The 17730-nt window shown below is 35.0% G+C and overlaps 1 protein-coding gene across 1 annotated transcript in view; it reads right to left on the reverse strand.

Annotated features, from left to right (window-relative positions):
- Positions 1-17730, reverse strand: part of tmem178bb (transmembrane protein 178Bb) — a 79214-nt gene that overhangs the window by 23741 nt on the left and 37743 nt on the right. The window contains exon 3 of the mRNA XM_056257505.1: positions 16006-16119. Coding sequence (XP_056113480.1) covers positions 16006-16119 — 114 coding nt within the window. The remainder of the gene's footprint in view (positions 1-16005; positions 16120-17730) is intronic.

Consider the following 17730-nt stretch of genomic DNA (forward strand, 5'->3'; position numbering starts at 1 on the left):
ACAGACCAACAATTAAAATAAATAACAAAAAGAATCTGTGTCCTTTGTGAACCATCCCTTAATTTTGTTTTGGTTTGCCTGAATATATTGTTGTGTCTGTGCATTGTGTTTTGAAACACCAAAGAACTTAATTTTTAACTCAGACGCTCAGTTCCAGCTCTGGAAGTACAGTGTTTTTGTTTGTTTTCTAAACCAGCCAACAAGAGTCCCTTGGGATTTAGGTACATATTTCTTAGTGAAATTGCATCACAATATTTGTCTACTAAATGTTTCATCTTGGGGAAAAAGTGTGCAAGCAGATTTGCAGACACAAGCTCACATCAAATTGGGTTTGTCTGACAAATGCTTAGTGACCCATTTTGCTTAGTGACCCATTTCTGTTTCAATGCTGTTCAATAGACAGATGATGTGGGGAGGAGTGTGAATAAAAATAAAATAAAAAGATTTTGGGATAACTGTCGTGGTAAAATCCTCTCTCTGATCAGGTCCTTACAGAGCCAGTCTGCTGCCATCTTACCCCAGTGGCTGCTGTGAGTTCCTGTAACAAGCATTTAGTGGCAGGGGCCAAAACATGACCTCACACAACAACCTTTGACAAGTGAGGGGGTAGAAATCTGTAACCTGACTGGTGTTGAGCTGAATAGGCTTGTTCAAGCTGCTTTCTACTTCACCTGCTGTTTTATTTTAAAATCTGTGCAGATCAATCCTTTCATTATTTAATTTAAGTTCAGTTCAGTTTTAAAAACAACCCCCAGGACACAATTTCTGATTTGATTCTATTGAATAGTCAATTTTCAAATCGATTCTACTGAATCATTCATTAACAGCAATGGTACCGGTAATAGAACAACAATTCTTAATTTAAATCTAATTTGTTCCGGTTCTCTAATTTGCATCACTTGTCTGTGTGTGCAGCCTTGTATGTGAGTAGTCTAGAGTCAATTTTGTGTGAATATCTTTTCTTTCTTTTTTTTCAGTCACTCCAGGATCGCTTGAATTTCAATGAGAGAAAAATATCCCTCCTGCCTCAGTTGTCACAGCAAATATTTCTCAAATGAATGAAGTAACAGTAGAAATGTGAATAATGCAGTTCAGTTTGGAATCTTTGTAAACCAATTCTTTGAGTATTCACTTTTAACACAGCATTTCATCTATATATTCATTGCATCGTGATTACGACAGCCATTGCTCCTAGGCTAAAGGTTGTTGAATTTTAATGAGCATTAATGTCAGATTAAGTAGGGTGTTGAAGTGGGTGTTTTGCACCCTGTTTAAACCTTTCAACACCGTGGCAAGACTCCGGCAGGCGCTAGCTAGTGACGGGATTTGATCTAATGACAGTAAACAACAGTGGAGCATTACAAAACACAGTGGTGTGAAATTCTATGTGGCAGCCAGTCACAGCAGCATAAACCACCTCCTCTTCTTTTAAGTCTAAATTACTTTAGGATTTGCCAGGCAGTGGACAGAGAGACTGTGCAATGTGACTAACCAGATTACTGATGCACTTTATGGGGGAAGATGGAGCCACACGTATTGCTGGAGAAAGCACCAAGTGAGTGTTAGTATTGAGAGTTGGGTCATAATGAGGCAGGGAAGGGAATTTATGTTCACTTTTGGGAAGGAAACTAAGCTTTATAGAGAATTGCAGGGGCTTAAGTCAACTCAGTCAGTGAATCCTTGAAGCCAAGGATCATATTTATGAAAAATACACAAGTTCCCTGTGGCTCGTACTGAAATCTTGTCATTTTCCAGAGAGTTTTACATTCATATTTTATTAGCCGATATATATGAAATTCTGTGGAAATCCGCAGAAGAATGTTTGGATATTTATTTGTGCATGCACATTTCCACTATTTTTACATAATGCATAGCAGTCATCTATCGCCTAATAAGAGTTATTTTTATTTGACAATTTTAGTATTTATTTTAAAAATACTATTTTACCAATGTTAAATGTAATCTTTAGTCTTTAATCTCAAAATAAATGTCCATTTTGCATACTGTACATTGTAATGTTGTGATGCCTAAATTCACTTATACTGTAGCATTTAAAATGATGGATTTTGTTTAGTGTTTTATTTTTAACTTATTTTGGTAAAATAGATTAGAATCTTAATATAGGCCATTAAAATTGTGCTTAAAATGTGGATAGGCGTATAGAGATGACATGAAATGAAGGGGGAAAGTTAAGAGCCAACTTTAAACGTGCATGACGGCTCAGTGAGTCAGAAAAGAGTCATGACCTATCCAACAAAACTTTTCTGTAGTTTAGAAATATGTCACAGAGGCATAATCACAGTCAAGCTGGCTTCATCTAAACGGTTGAGTTTGAATCTTAAAGATTTTTTTGCCGGTAGAAAGAAGTGCCGGTCATTTAGAAGGACTCGCTGTCAAGTGACACATTTATTGATGAAGATGATCAATAAGAGGAGATGGCCACAGCAGGATCACAATAACTGCCATCAAATATCTCATTTCCAGTGTCAAATTTCCCCCAAAGGGCTCCTTCACAGCACTGTACATTGTGTTCTACCAGCCATATTCATCTCATAAATGAAAGCCATGAAGTTCAGCGAGTGAAACGGTCACATTTTGAGAGTTGGGGATGATTCTCATAATTATGACAGTGTAATGGCCCTCATCTATGCTCAATTTATTATACATTCCTATATGCTATAATCAGCCTTAGTTGCAGAGCTGAAACGCATCATTAGCACCTATTTCTGTGATGGTTTACCCACAGCGTTTCAGTGCGGAATTGAATTATGACCAAATTCAGATATTTATCAATTAAAACCCCTTTATAGTACACCATACTTCTCTTTTGCACTCTCATTTATATAAAGGACACGTTCCTGTTAGTTGTGAGAGTCTATGAACTCTTGGTATGCCATTAGAGATAATGCACAGGCATGCTTTTACGTATACATTTACACAGCATCAATGAGCTACGGCCCTCGAAGCCATTTTTATTAATCCTACTTATGGTAATTTTTTTTCCGTTTGTTTGGACTTCAAATAAAAAGTGGACCATTTTGAGATTTCTTTTTAAACCATTCAGTTGAAATTGCAAACAAGAACTAGATGTTTATGTTTTGTGAAGAAAACAGGTGATTGCTCATGCAAAAGTCACTGCCATGATGCTGGATGTTGTAGATGTATGTTGCTATGTTTTTTGATGGTTGCTAGGATGTTGCAAGGTGATTTCTGGTGTGTTCTGAGTTATTGCTTACCAAAGTCAAGAGCTCTATATGATATTTTGGTATTTTGATATGGCTTTTTCACCTATTTTATCACCTGCCAGCAGGGCTTGACATTAACATCCGCCAGGTGAATTTCAGAATTGGCGTGTAACGCAATCACTCCGGTGGGTTGAATTTTATATATAATATATACATTTTTCAATTGTAGTCAGTGAGGCAAAAAAGTCATCTGAAATAATAAAAATATACATATACATATCGATACTGAAATATCTGAAACGCAGAATATATACACAATACCAGCTGCGCTTTCTTGCTCTCTCATCTCTCCGACAGCGAGTTGACACAAACCCGCCACTCACTACTAAATGTACTCACTACTAACTACTAAGAGTTCTTTTTTCGCTTATTGACCTTAAACAGTCAAATACACACAAAATAATGTCAAGATGCCGGTCTTGGCGAGTATTCACGTAAACACAGTCAGGTATGTTTTAAGTAAAAGTAAACAGTTGGGAAATAATTATTTGTGAAATTTACTTCCAATTTCTGAGTGAAAATTGTTTCAAAGCCAATGTTTTTTTCGTCGTTAAGTGTACATTTAAATAGTTTCTGTTACAAAAAATATTTAATGAAGGTGGATTAGAAACTATTTTAGAATAGTAACTGAAAAAAAGATCCTTTTTAATTGTTCTATAGTCGGAAAAGTTATATTTCAAATGCTGCTAACTGATTAATAATCTGATTTTTCATTACGATAATTTTTCATGAAACCAAAACTAAAAAAAACAACAAGAATATTGTCTTTCTCCATGGCTTACAGTTTAGTTCTAGTAGCAGTATATAATATTTATTATAACTCATGTTTGAGCTAATTTTATTTATTTATTTATTTTTGTTAATTGTTTTGAGTGTAAAAATACAGTTTCGGCCAACAAATCAAAATATTATGCCCGAAGTTATTATAAAGTTGCATGATTACTAAAAAAAATTAATATAACTTCACATATTGTGTCTATTAGCAGCATAATTCATGCAAGAGGATGCAGTTTTAAAATAAAGCTTTAAACTTGATTATTGATGTCTATTAAAAGGCCTTTTGCATTCATTGGCCTGCAGACATCTGTGTACTGTTTGGCGAGTACAGTAATGTTTGTATATCTTCTCTCTCTCTCTCTCTCTCTCTCTCTCTCTCTCTCTCTCTCTCTCTCTCTCTCTCTCTCTCTCTCTCTCTCTCTCTCTCTCTCTCTCTCTCTCTCTCTCTTCAGTGCTTTAAGAGAACAAGCAGTTTGGGGTTGCTGAGCCAACACATGGCACACCTCCAATTCCTTCTCTTACTCAGACAGTTTCAGGCGTTCTGCACACACATATATTCGTGCCCATGCCGGTTTCTCATCCTGCCTATCCCAGGAACATTCAAATCTGAGCGGAATGGGACTGTTGCAGCTCTGAAAAATTCTGATTAAACTGTACATTACATCTGAAATGAGGCATGTCAAAACAAACAGGAGCACCCTTGATGGATTTTCACATGTGTTTAGCAGTCTGATCCTCTCAGGAGGGCAGAGGGCTCAATTATCACATGTATGTCTGGATTTGTTTGCATTAAATATGCTATTTACTCCTAACCCAGCAGACATTAAATTGAGGATAGGACTATTGCACTCATTTTAAAATTATGAGCTATGTAAATACAGCACATCCCAAATAAAGTATGAATATAAGTAATTGATTGACTATTTATATAGGCCTATTTAAACTCTTTTTAAATATACTGTAAATATAATCATTTCTTTATTTTCTTTAATATTTTTTTATATACAGAGTAATTTATTAAGAAATGATTTGATGACCATTTATTTATTTACACTCTTATTTTAAATATACTATGTAGTTATTTCTTTATTATATTTTAAATTACCTTTTGATGCATACATAGTGTAATTAATGAAATAATTTGGCCACTTATTTATTTAACTTAAATATACTCTACTCAAAATATCTAATTTATTTATTTCCTTTCTTGTTCCATACGAGTAAATTATTCTGCAATAATTTGATGACCATTTATTTAGTCATTTATTTTAAATATACTATAAATATAATTATTTAATTTGCAGTGTAGCTGTGATTAAAGCAAACTTTGGATTTACCAAACACTAAGAAATTATAAGTTATAAAACACAAAAAAATTATAAAATTACAAAAAAAATGTATAATAATAAATTATATTTATTTTATATAAATAAAATGTATTTATATAAAAAATCTAATTATTGAGTGAAAAAAGCTTTTCACTCAAATTGTTATTCCATCTCAGCAATAGAAAACAAAATCACTTAGACATTTGGACCCTTCTATTGCGTGCTCAGTCCTGAATGATTAATTTAGGTGACTGGGCAGCCCATAGTTACTTACTCATGCTTACTAATATGTTCATTGTGACAGACAGCGTTGCTCCGGGGAGAGCAGCTTTTACTTTAATGCAACGCTGTAAGCCTTTGTGAGATCGCCTGCAAAGAGGGTCGACGTGTAAATCTAAAGCTTGGCTTTCCAAGGAACTGTTTGCAAACGAGATCTGTAGAGATTGGATTCTCGGGCTAGTTAGTCATCATCGTTACTACACGCTTGGAGGAATGTAGTTGGTTTCTTGCTCAGCCCCTCCGAGGCAAAGCTGAAGAGAATGAAACTATTTTTGAGGCAGAGAGGAAACACTCATGCATAGTAAAAAGACGGATTATCCATACAGACAAATATAGAGATGTATCGGGTGGATTAACGATAGTGATTATGCTCGAAACGCATGGCCAAGCACACTGATTTGATGAAACGCATTTTCAATCATTGTACTTTGTTTAACAAGCAGTTCTCTTTTAGTCCTCCACTTTGTTTGTTGACTTGCATGCATTTGATCCTTTGAGTACAAATGGTTACAAAAATGAGCAGAATATTTCACCCCAAAATCAACAGAAAAAAAATACTTTTTACTGGAAGGTGGCATTATTTTTTTTTGACAAATAAACTTTCAAAAGTTACTATATTACAGTAACTGAGAAAAATTACTAAAAGTAAGATGCATTGTGGGAATGAGTGTTTTTGTTGTTGTTGTTTTTTTGCATTACACTTAATTAAAATTATGTATTTATTTTTTGCATCACAGTAATGAGAATCTGAACATCATTTTAATTGTACGTTTTAAAGGTAAACGTTTTATCTTTATGAAAAAAAACATTTTTTTATTTATTTTGATTTTGGTGTGAAATATGGCCTAGACATGCCTTCACAACATTACCTTAGAAATATATATTTTTTAATAATTTGACCAAAATGTCATGTATTCAAATTCAAAGTGCTTAAGAATTTGGAAAATCCACCACTATAAAGGGTGTGAATGGATTTCAATCAAGCCATGAATGTGGTGTATACCATACGTGTGGTGCACACCTATTTTTAGGTCACTCCAGGAAATATTCTCTTAGGCCTCTGAAGTGCTCGATACATTTTTTACTTTCCACCACGTCAGTTGTGGAAGGACCATTAGAGCGTTTGTCATTAAACTTCTCCCAGTGAAGCGCTTAATGAACTGAGAGCTCCAGTCCAGCAGTTCAACTAATCCAGGAGAGTCTCTGTCGATGCATCACCTACAGCAACAAAGCCAGAGGCTGTTCACTACTGGGACATAAGGCGTATTTATGCTCAGATATTATGTCCTCACTCATCCCTCCCCTTTTTTTAATTGGCTATGTGTGTGCTAACCTAGAGGACAGGAAGTTCTCCCTGTGGAACAAGAGGGATTCAGGGACAGTTTGAGGATTAGTAAAGGACATCATCAGTAGACAGAGGCAATAAAGCGCAACAGTGACCATCCACATGTTCTTAGTTCACATTTATTATGTCATGTCTTTTATTTTGAAGTTCATGTGTTTGTCATGTGATCTCTGTTTTGTTTTCTTTGGTTCCCTTGCTTCATGTGTCATGTTCTGATTGGTTCATTGTCCTGATTTCTTGTTAACTGTCTTGTTGTTTTATTTGTTAACGTTCATTAGTTCCATCTTGTCATTGGTTGTTTTGGTCATATGCTCCCCGTAGTTTTGTACTTAGCCCTCAAGTTAGTCATGCATTGTTCTCTGCACCAGCTGTTGGTGAGTTCTGTAAAGTCTCCTCACGTCAAGTTCAATTCTCTCATTGTTTAGTTCTGGTTAATTTCTATTTTGTTCTACTTTCAATTAACTGCACTTGGGTTCGTTCAACTCGCCTCTCAGTGGACTTAAATGAATGGGAAATATACTTCTGGATGTAACGTTTTTTCTTTCCACAAGGATTTCAAAAAAAGAGTTCTAAGCCATAATCTAACCAACCAGCTGTTGAGATGAATCACAGTTTTTCATTTTATTTGAAGCCAAAAAGTATTTGAAAATCTGAGAAAAAGACAAATGCTTTTATAAGCTAATAATTGCACACATCTCATTGCGAATGACAATGTCAAATCAAAACGGTACAATATAAAACTCACATCTCATTGCGAATGACAATGTCAAATCAAAACGGTACAATATAAAACTACTAACTTAGAATCTTTTATACAATATAACACAACATATTTGATGTTTATTGCAAAATATTTAAATAAATAACTTGTTTGAGAGTATAGTAAACCGATTCAATTACATTATTAAGTGCTGCTTGGTAGTAAGCTGCCCCTTATGACTTTCCTGATTGGTTGATCCCTTTTCAGGATTATTGGTAGACTTTCATGGTAGGTCTATCAAGATTTAAATGTTATTGTTAAAAATCAATGTAGGAAAAAAACTGTAACCCTATCATTGGGGATGTATTAATGAAGGAATGAGAATCTCAAGGATACAGCTTTTGAATTGAAATACAGTTTGCATTTGAATTGAAAAGCATGAAGAAAAGCACCAAAAAAAAAGCACATGGCCAAAAAGACACTGGGTTCAAAAGATCTAGATGGCTCCTACTTCTACTCCACAGAAGAGAAACAGATGCAGCCTGCAGTGTCACCCTGTTTTATCTCATCACATTGAATTCATGGCCTAATTTAATCTGCAAATTAACACTAAAGCTTAGAGAGACCAGAGAATGAGTCAGTGGCCTCTGTTTGACCGACAGAGGAAAAAAGAGCTCAATTTGTCTGAAAACACTATAATCTGCATGGCCTACATATTTCACTGAAATATAGACAACAGCTTTTTGTGTCTATAACATGCCACCATTATAGAGGTTATGCAAGCTTATTGTATAGTCCATAGAGAGTTAAATGGTGAAGTGTAATTTTTTTTAATGGTTAACCAATGTTAGAAATTCTGTTTTTTGTATATTTAATTGAATTGCATTTTTAGGCAGTACAAGTATATTGCCAGCATGGAGATTATTCTCTGGTTTTTTAAACCGTGTTATTGATTTGATTCGGCTCCATCTTTTGGCACTGCGAGTGTAAACAGCACTTGTAATAATATGGCAGTTTTCTTTCCACCCATGCTCAGAGATCAAAGTAAGCTTCTGATTCGTGGCCACTGGGCAACTTCCACTCGGCCGTCCACAGACTAATCACTAGGCGTCCGTCTGACAGATTACAGCCCTTCTGGACGCATGTGGTCACAACTAAACCCACAGGGAACTCTGGCTAATCTGAAATGCCCTGTGAGCATATGTGTAAAGTCCACCGATCTAAAGCTCTAAGCTTTGCCCGTTTTATTCCATCTTTTCCTGTTCATTTATAGCCTGTTGATTGTACTACCCATCAATCATTCAGGGGGTGTCGAGGTGGCGCAGTCTGCCGTTCAATTGTCTGTTGAGGATGTGAGATAATTGTGAGTCAAAATGGTGCCATCGCTAAATCTGCCAGGACAAAGAACTCCCAGTTTGTAATTAATAGCAAAGGGATTATCAAATGCATGCAATAAACAGGGTTGAGGATTTCTCTGCTGAAATGTTCATTTTTAAGAGACAGTTTTGTCTTGCTAGTGATAAAAATAAACTGCATTGTTTAGGTTTCTATAAACAACGCCAAAATGACCAAGGTTTTTACTACATGCTTATGCAGACAAGGTTATCTCGAACAGAGAGGATTACGGTTGTAAATAAGGATTTGAATAATGTGAATATTACGGCAGGATGTTTGGCGGCTGATTATGCCACATTTATTTACTGCTTTCTCACGTTGAGTTGGTTTTCATCCATGTAACATCCCTCCAACTTTGCAAGGTTACTTTTGCAATATTAATGGACTTCTTATTCTCATTAGCCAAGGATTTAACCGTTATTTTGATTCCGGTGGGAGTAGTTTCTCAGAAAACTGCATTGGAACAAATTTCCAGTGTGCTTCATCTAATCATCGTTTTCATCCTACAACCTTTAACGTTTTACTGTCATGTACCTGAATGAAATAATCTTATAACTTTTTTTTAAAGTCAACCTGAAATCAAAATTTACCCTATTTGTTTTTGTGTACATGTTCCTGGTCTTATAAAAAAATAAAAATAATCAAGCACTCCTGTCATATAGAGACCACTTTCCACAATCCAATCAATTCTTGTTGGACAAAATGAAGTCCTGACCCACATTCCATTGAATATCTTGCTTACATCGCATTACAAAAGTGAAATATGTCGCGAATACCATTTCGTGTTGTCTTCACCCACTGCTCTGTCAACATGTAATTACATCTTTTGTGCATCTCTGCTCCTTGACTTGAACGAAAGAGGTCAACGGAAGATCAGAGTCTCTAACTGTCAGAATGGCTATTGACGGCTCACCTACCATGGAGGAAAAGGTCTCTCAGCTTTGAAAGACAACATAATGATCATGGATGTCACAATGCCAAATCTCAGTTGAGAGATTTCTCGACAGCCTCCTCTGGTGTGCGTTGTAACGGCGTCCTTGTTAATGTCAGGCCCATCATGGTTTGCGTGATGACACTATTTTCAATTTCCATTTATTAATGCCTAGACACATGGAAATGTCTTATCTAGGGGAGATTAAATCAGTAGTGTAAGTCAAGTCACCTTTATTTATAGCGCTTTATTCAATATAGATTATTTCAAAGCAGCTTTACAGTGATAACAGTAAGATAATGGAACAGAAAATAATGCGTTTCGGCTGTTGTTTAGCATTGTTGAGTGAATACTGTGGTGAGGTCACATTCAGTCCTCTAAGTCTAATAAATACATAGGAGGGCGATGTTTAAGTAGTTTAAATCTAAGTACAGATATGATACAAATGACTCAATCCCACCTTAATAGTGTCTGATTACAGCAGTGACAATTAAGTACAATTCATTTCCTCTACGGATCCCACTCTGGGGTAAAGACTAAATTACCGCTTAGGATGTTAGTATGTCATTACAGGTCCTGTTTTTAGCAGGGTCCCAAGACAACAATCATTAAGCTATTTAACTAATGTTTAGTGTAAGAAATGGCTTCAGTAAAGGATGTACACTAGCTTTAAAGTATATAATAATAAGAGCAGTTTGTTTAATGTGCTCATTTAGTATGGTCACTTTCCATAAAATCTCTTCAAATACTTTTGTCTGGCACTAGTGCCATTGTATAATCTTCATTTGGGGCTTTTCTCAGCTAAGGATGTACTAATATGTGATTTATTTGCATTCAACTTGATGAATTAATCTGCATAATTTGTAAAAAAAAAAAATATATATATATATATATATATATATATATATATATATTCAATTAGATGAATTTAAATGTTATGCAATTATTTGTATTATTAATTAATTAATGCAATTTATTTAATTACAATAATAATAAATAGTTTGTTTTATTTTTAACTAATTTAAAAGTATTGATATTATTAATTGTATATACATATATATATGATTAATTGCAATTAATGTAATTCATTTGATTACATGAACAAATTTTTTATTTATTAATGTAATTAAAATCCATTTCATTTAAAATTGTTTATATAGGATTAGTTGTGAGATATTTGTGATTAATGTGATTACTATTAAATTAATTACATGAATACATTTGTTATTTAAAAATATTGATATATGTGATTAACTGCATGATATGTTTAATTGCAATTCATTTGATTAGGCATGTCATATTTAGCTCTTACTCTTGTTTTCTTTTTTGCAGTTTTTTTTCTTCTTTCTTTCTTTTAATCCAATGGTTGTCTCTCTTTGGTCTCTGAAGCACTATGAGCAGTTTCTAAGTTGAGTGCACTGAGATCTGGAGGAGATCATAATTCGCCTCTTTGGGCACCTTTACGCATCACGGCAGATTATTTCCTGTCATGTTCATTGACAGCTTCCTGCTGCTCATTTTTGCTGCTTCCCTTTGATCTTACAAAATCCCTAAGCTGCTGAAGTTACCGTCTTCATCCAAAGAAGAAACGTCCAAAAGCATTTGCCTTGTTGAGCTGCAAATGCCGTCCATCGCTAAAAACAAGAGATTTTGGCTTCTGTGGAGTCTCATCTTTCGCTTTCATATTCTGCATAATAGAAGTAGTGTCTTCTTTTGTGATTTTCTTGCTGGTATAGTCGGTTTCCTGGCGGGTTGACTGACGGGTACAAATGAGTGCTGTGTATATCCCACAGCCTTCTGAAGTTTTGCTGATGTCACTCACGGACAGATAAGCATTATGAGAGCGCGGGAAATGTTCTAACCTCCCTTTGTTCAATTTCACACGCTTTATGAAATGTCAGGTCTGGCTTCTCATCTGAGCGCAACACGGGCATAAACAACAAGAATTTGAGAGTTACCTGTTCTGTTTATTCTAGGCATCGCAACAAAACACAAGCTTTGAGCTAATACCTTCCCCAGTGGCCAGTTCAGGCATCCAGTGATCTTTTTGGGCCCTTTTTTTTTGGCAGTGTTGGTTCAGACACATTTCCCAGCCAGTACTAGAGTAATTTACTTCTCAATGTCCACTAATGGAGAGTTCTTGATCTCCTGACCTCTCTTGGCCCCCCAAAATCAATATGGCACTCAATGGAGTCAAAGCCATAAAGGCTTAATTCTTTTAGTTTTTTACATTTAGGGTTCCCTCACCAGAGGAAAAGACTTCATCCTACTGTTTGATTTGTTGGAGCAGCTGTGTAAGCTGTAATAGGAACATTAAACATCTCAGCCTGACCTTAACCAAGAGATTGACTGTTCCACATCTTTCTTTACAGTATAGGTCAGAATGCTTGAATCAAATGACAGACTCGTTGAACGCGCCCTGGGAGACTCTAAATACCGTGTGAACATTTCCCAGCCTAAGCTGAAGTGTGTATGAGAAATATTAGATATGCCCAATACCACTTTGATTATCATCTGATATTAGAGGCAGGCCCACCAACAGGGGGGGACAAACGGGTCTGTTGTCCCGGGCCCAGGGTAGGGAGGGGGGCCCAGAACTGGGCCCTCATTAAATTATGGAATAATTGTTAAAAAAATAAATAAAATAGGCATATTTGTTGAAAAAATATCTAATATTTGAGTTACATAAAAGCTTTTTATTCGTTTTCTTCCTAATTGTCCTTGAAATAGTGGTCAAGAACCCCCACCCCCAAAACAAAAATGGTTTGGCCACTGATCGAAATATGATGTTGTCATTTGATTTGAAGTTCATTAGTCTAACGTTACGCTCAAAATGTCCGGTCAGCACAAGTCCGGTGCTCAGAAAAGAAAAGAAAAGAAAAGAAAAGAAAAGAAAAGAAAAGAGAAGAAGAAAATAGAGGCCTTCGAGATGTCCTAAACAAATATTTTTAAAAAGGTGGTGATGACGCTCTCCATGATGACGAGGAAGTATTAGCAAAGAATTCATTGATTTCTAGCCCTTGGATTAGCTTTACTACTATTTATGGAGATGAGAAATAAAAAGCCGGCTGAAATGCATCACTGTCATCATCGGTGAACAGATAATGGGTCAGATCCGAGTCTATTTTTGCTGTGCTGCTCAGCTCATACTTAAAAGTGAAAGCACACTTTTGATGGACAAAAAATAAATATGATTTCACACAAAAAGTGCCCAAAATGCACAGATTTTGCATGTCTAGTGTGTTTTAACAAGAACTGCAGTAGGCTAGCTATGTCAGAAAAGAAAATGAAGACATTTATAGAAAATGTACCCATTTAAACGTGTTTTTATTATTCATTTTGGGTAAAAGTATATGGTGTTTTATAAAAATAAAAAAAATCGTGGGGGGGCCCCATCTAAGATTATCTTGTCCCGGGCCCAGACAAGACTGTCAGCTGGCCTGATTAGAGGTTTATTTATTTTTTTAAATTGTATTGATGTTTGTTGATATTGTATATATTGCATACTTCTTTCTTTTAGTTTTAACGTTTAGAATACCTTTTGCTGTCATTAAACGCTCACTTAAAGTTAATCTATAAAAACAATAAAAATTTGATAACATTGTTAAATATAATCTTAAAGCCAATATTTAGGGTCAGTATTTTTATTTATTTTTTGGAGGGGTTATGGTTTTATTCAGCAAGGATGCATTAAATTGATCAAAAGTGACAGTAAAGACATTTGCAGATGATTACTATTTCAAATAAATGCCACAAATATTCCATAAAAATATTAATCAGCACAATTGTTTTCAACATTTAAAATAATAATAAATGTTTCTTGAGCAAAACATCTGCATTTTAGAATGATTTCTGAAGGATCATGAGACACTGAGAACTGGAGTAATGATGCTGAAAATTCAGCTTTGCCATCAATTATATTTAAAAATATATGAAAATAGTAAACAGTTATTTTTAAATTGTAAGAATATTTCACAATATTGCTGTTTTACTGTATGTTTGAGCTAATGCAGCCTTGGTGAGTATAAGAAATTGTACAAACCCCAAACTTTTGAACGGTACAGTATCCAATATTCATTCATTCATAATTAAAACAATTCATTGTATTATAGAATTTCAATATCAGCCATTTATCGTTAACGGTCGTATTATGTTATGTCTGCATTCTATATTGTATTGGCCCAGATTTTAACATAAACTCTGTTTGCAAGGTTTAAAATGAGTCCTGCAGGTCTGGAGTACATTTCTGATATCAAAAAGTATAATGACAGAATAATAGATTCATGTGAACCAGATATTGAGCACAAAATGGAAACCATGAGAAATGTCTGGCGACACAGAGATCTTTCATCTGTTGCATTTGACTGCATGAGAGCTCTGTATCTTTCCAGGAGTGTCATCTCTGATCTCTTAACCCTCCATGTTAGAGCTTTGGAAAACGAGGAAAGCGAGAGAGATGGAGGTGTAGATACTGGTGTGTTTGGGGGTTAAAGGAAAGGTGTCTCTCCAGTCACCTGACAGAGGCAGTGCAGTGGAGTGAGACCACATGACAGTTTGAGGGCATGGTGAATCCCGCTCTTTCTTCTGTCCGCTTCAAACCACAATCCCATCTCATAAGAGGGTTTCAAACAAGCCAATACTCTCCAAGGAGAAGGCCTTTTGTGTAGATTTACACACTCCCCCCACTCAGTGTCAATTTTGTGTTACAAATGTGGCTGTGAGCCAAAAAGGAAAAGAGCAGAAGAGCTTGTTGTACTGTAGGTTTCCTCAAACTATTTCTTGTTGAACAAAAAGTAAACTTACAGAATAATAGATTCATGTGAACAAGATATTGAGCACAAAATGGAAACACATTTAATGAAAATGTGTTCCTACAGCTAAATCAGGCTAGATGAAAGCAAAAGCAAATAATAAATGTTTAAAATAAAATAATTACTACGCATTTAATTAAGTATAACTTCTGGCCTTTGCATTAAACGCATCTTGTGATTCTATAAGGACTCTGAATAAAATTACTTTCGGTGTTAAAATATGTTCTTAAAACTCAAAAATGTGATGCGACACATATGGACATTTTGATCTGTCTCTCAAGTGGAAATTGTATTTTATTATTTTATATACAACACTTTATAACTAAAAGTAATGTTAAGTAAACTTATTGTGTGTAAAATGTATTTAATACTATATACTTTATTTTATATACACACTTCTATATACAAACAGTGATATTAAGTAAATGTGATGTCTAATAATATTTTTTTCAATATATTTTAATAATAAAAGTTTTCACACTGCTTATACATAAACAGTAATATTAAGTTAACTATTTACATTGTGTAATATTAGTTTTACAATATTAGTTTTATTTTATTTACCAGCAAAATAGATTTATGAATAGTAAATATCTTTAATACAACTTTATGAATGATGGGCTTTACAGGTTTGCTGAGCTTCCTGTGGGTCAGATTGCGTACTAATGGCCCACTCTCTGTATTAAAGCATTTTTCCACCACTTCTATGTTAAAGCATCTTCATAATTTCCATTTTGGGTAGGGTGGAAACAGAGCAAAAGTGGGTCGACAAGGTACATCTGACTTTGAGATATGTACCCTACTTTCTCCTTCCACAAAGCAACAACAAATCACCTCATCTATATCTTTAGGTCTACCGAGAGCTTGCCCGAAATAAATGAATGAAATTACAACGTATTGCATTACAACTTCCATATCTGGCTTTGACTTGACCTTAGCAAGTCGGGTCTGAGCAAAGGACATCACTAGGTCGGGGATGATTACTGTTTGCACTGTTTACAAAGTGCTTGTCTCAGCAGTAATGGTTAAATTATACACTTATTTGTACTGTGAATGTAATTTTGTCAAGCAAATATGACAGTTTGAGATATTAATTCTTTAGTTGTTTTACAAGTACAGCATTTGTGGTCTCCTCTAATCACAGTGGCATTTCTTAAATGCATCTTCAAATGTACAGTAAAGCCATGTACTCACGTAGAGAGTGCCATTCATCCTGACGTATGGTCTTGGTGATGTTGTAAGAGAGATTCTTGGGTATTGTGGCTGAGGAGTAGTGGTACTTGATATAGGAGCATCTGGCAATGGACCCTGCAAGTAGAGAAGTAGAAAAAATGAGTTTAAGTACTGGTAAAATAAGTTTTGCTCACAGACGAACCAGAAACTATTCGTGTTTATAGTGAAATTGTTAGTGAATAGTATGTCTAAAAATGCTGACAAACAGTGTTGGGGAAAGTTACTTTTAAAAGCAATAAGTTACAATATTGCGCTACTCCCTAAAAAAGTAACTAATTACATTACTTTTTATGGAAAGTAAAGTATTACATTACTTTTGTGTTACATTTTCTCACGTGGCTGAGGCTCGCTCTCTTCCAGGCATTGCAGGTGTTTTTTACAGAGAAGTTATTTTTGGAAGTGTTTACTTAAACAACATATCTTATATAACATGAACCTTCATTTTCTTAAAAAAAAATAAAAATAAACTTAGAATATTATTGTATTCTGACCACTTCAAATGATTCCTGACCACTAATGCCATACAAAAGATCTACCAAAAGATTACCTACTGTACAACTCTTTTGAATTAAAAATGTTTTGTTACTTTTTAACTTTTTGTCTGTTCCCCAGGCATGCATGAGTGTACATGTCTGTTTTGGAGAAGAGAGAGAATTTTAATTCAGTAATTTAAAAAAAGTTTGAGCAAGTTAATTGAAGTAAAAAGTAATGTGCATTATTTTATTTGTTTTAAAGTAACTCAAATTAAAGTTGGTAAAGTAATACATTACTCGTTACAACAAAAAAGTAATCTGATTACATAATGCACATTACTTGTAATGCATTACCCCCAACACTGCTGACAAATATGACAAGATAACATCAGTCAATTTAAAGATCACAGATCCCATTTTTTTGCATCCCAGGAGGCTTTTTCAACATTTACAAAGTTGTGTGATTTTTGTTTCTCTCTGTTTCTAATCAAACAGCGGTTTCCTGTAGCTTGTCACATCTCTCAAGCTTTGAGGAATGAGTTATGCGGCGTCGTGTCTGAAATTATTTCATTTGGGAGCACTCTGAAGCGCGTTTGCGAATGATATGGCCTTTAGAATGAGGCTTGCACACATCCTCCCCTTTAGACAGGAAGATGATGTGCTCGTGTGTCTCACGCACATGCACTGATCAGCAGTGGAAAAGGCCTGACAAAGATGATGATACATATTTCTGTGTCCTAACGGTACACGCCAGCAATCATTCCAGCTTGCACTATTGTCCAGGATATCATTTCCTGTTGATTATGAAACTCTGCAGATAGAAAATGGCAGCCTGTACCATCCAGAAAAGAGAATTATCGTCCCAGTGCTCTACTCTGTCTTCCATTATCTCATTCCTCCAGGAACCACTCGACCAGCTAAAATCTATGTTGTGTTACTGAGGGAAGTTCTAGTGTCACATTGATTAACAAATCATTAGTGTCAGAATTTGAGAATGGATACGCTTGCAGTGGAACTCTACTAGTTTCATTAGTCATAAAGTGGCGAGCCAACACATAACCACATTATATATATTTATATATTTATTTAGGGGTAACAGCTACATGCATTTATTTTTTATTTTTTCTAAAATCATATTTGTTATATGATTTTACTATGTGTAGTGCCACAGTATTTACACCTTGTGGGGAAATCAATCTACAATGGCTTGCTT

Source organism: Rhinichthys klamathensis, unplaced genomic scaffold, assembly GCF_029890125.1.
Source record: "Rhinichthys klamathensis goyatoka isolate OS25496 unplaced genomic scaffold, OSU_Roscu_1.1 h1tg000139l_1, whole genome shotgun sequence".
NCBI classification, from domain to species: domain Eukaryota; kingdom Metazoa; phylum Chordata; class Actinopteri; order Cypriniformes; family Leuciscidae; genus Rhinichthys; species Rhinichthys klamathensis.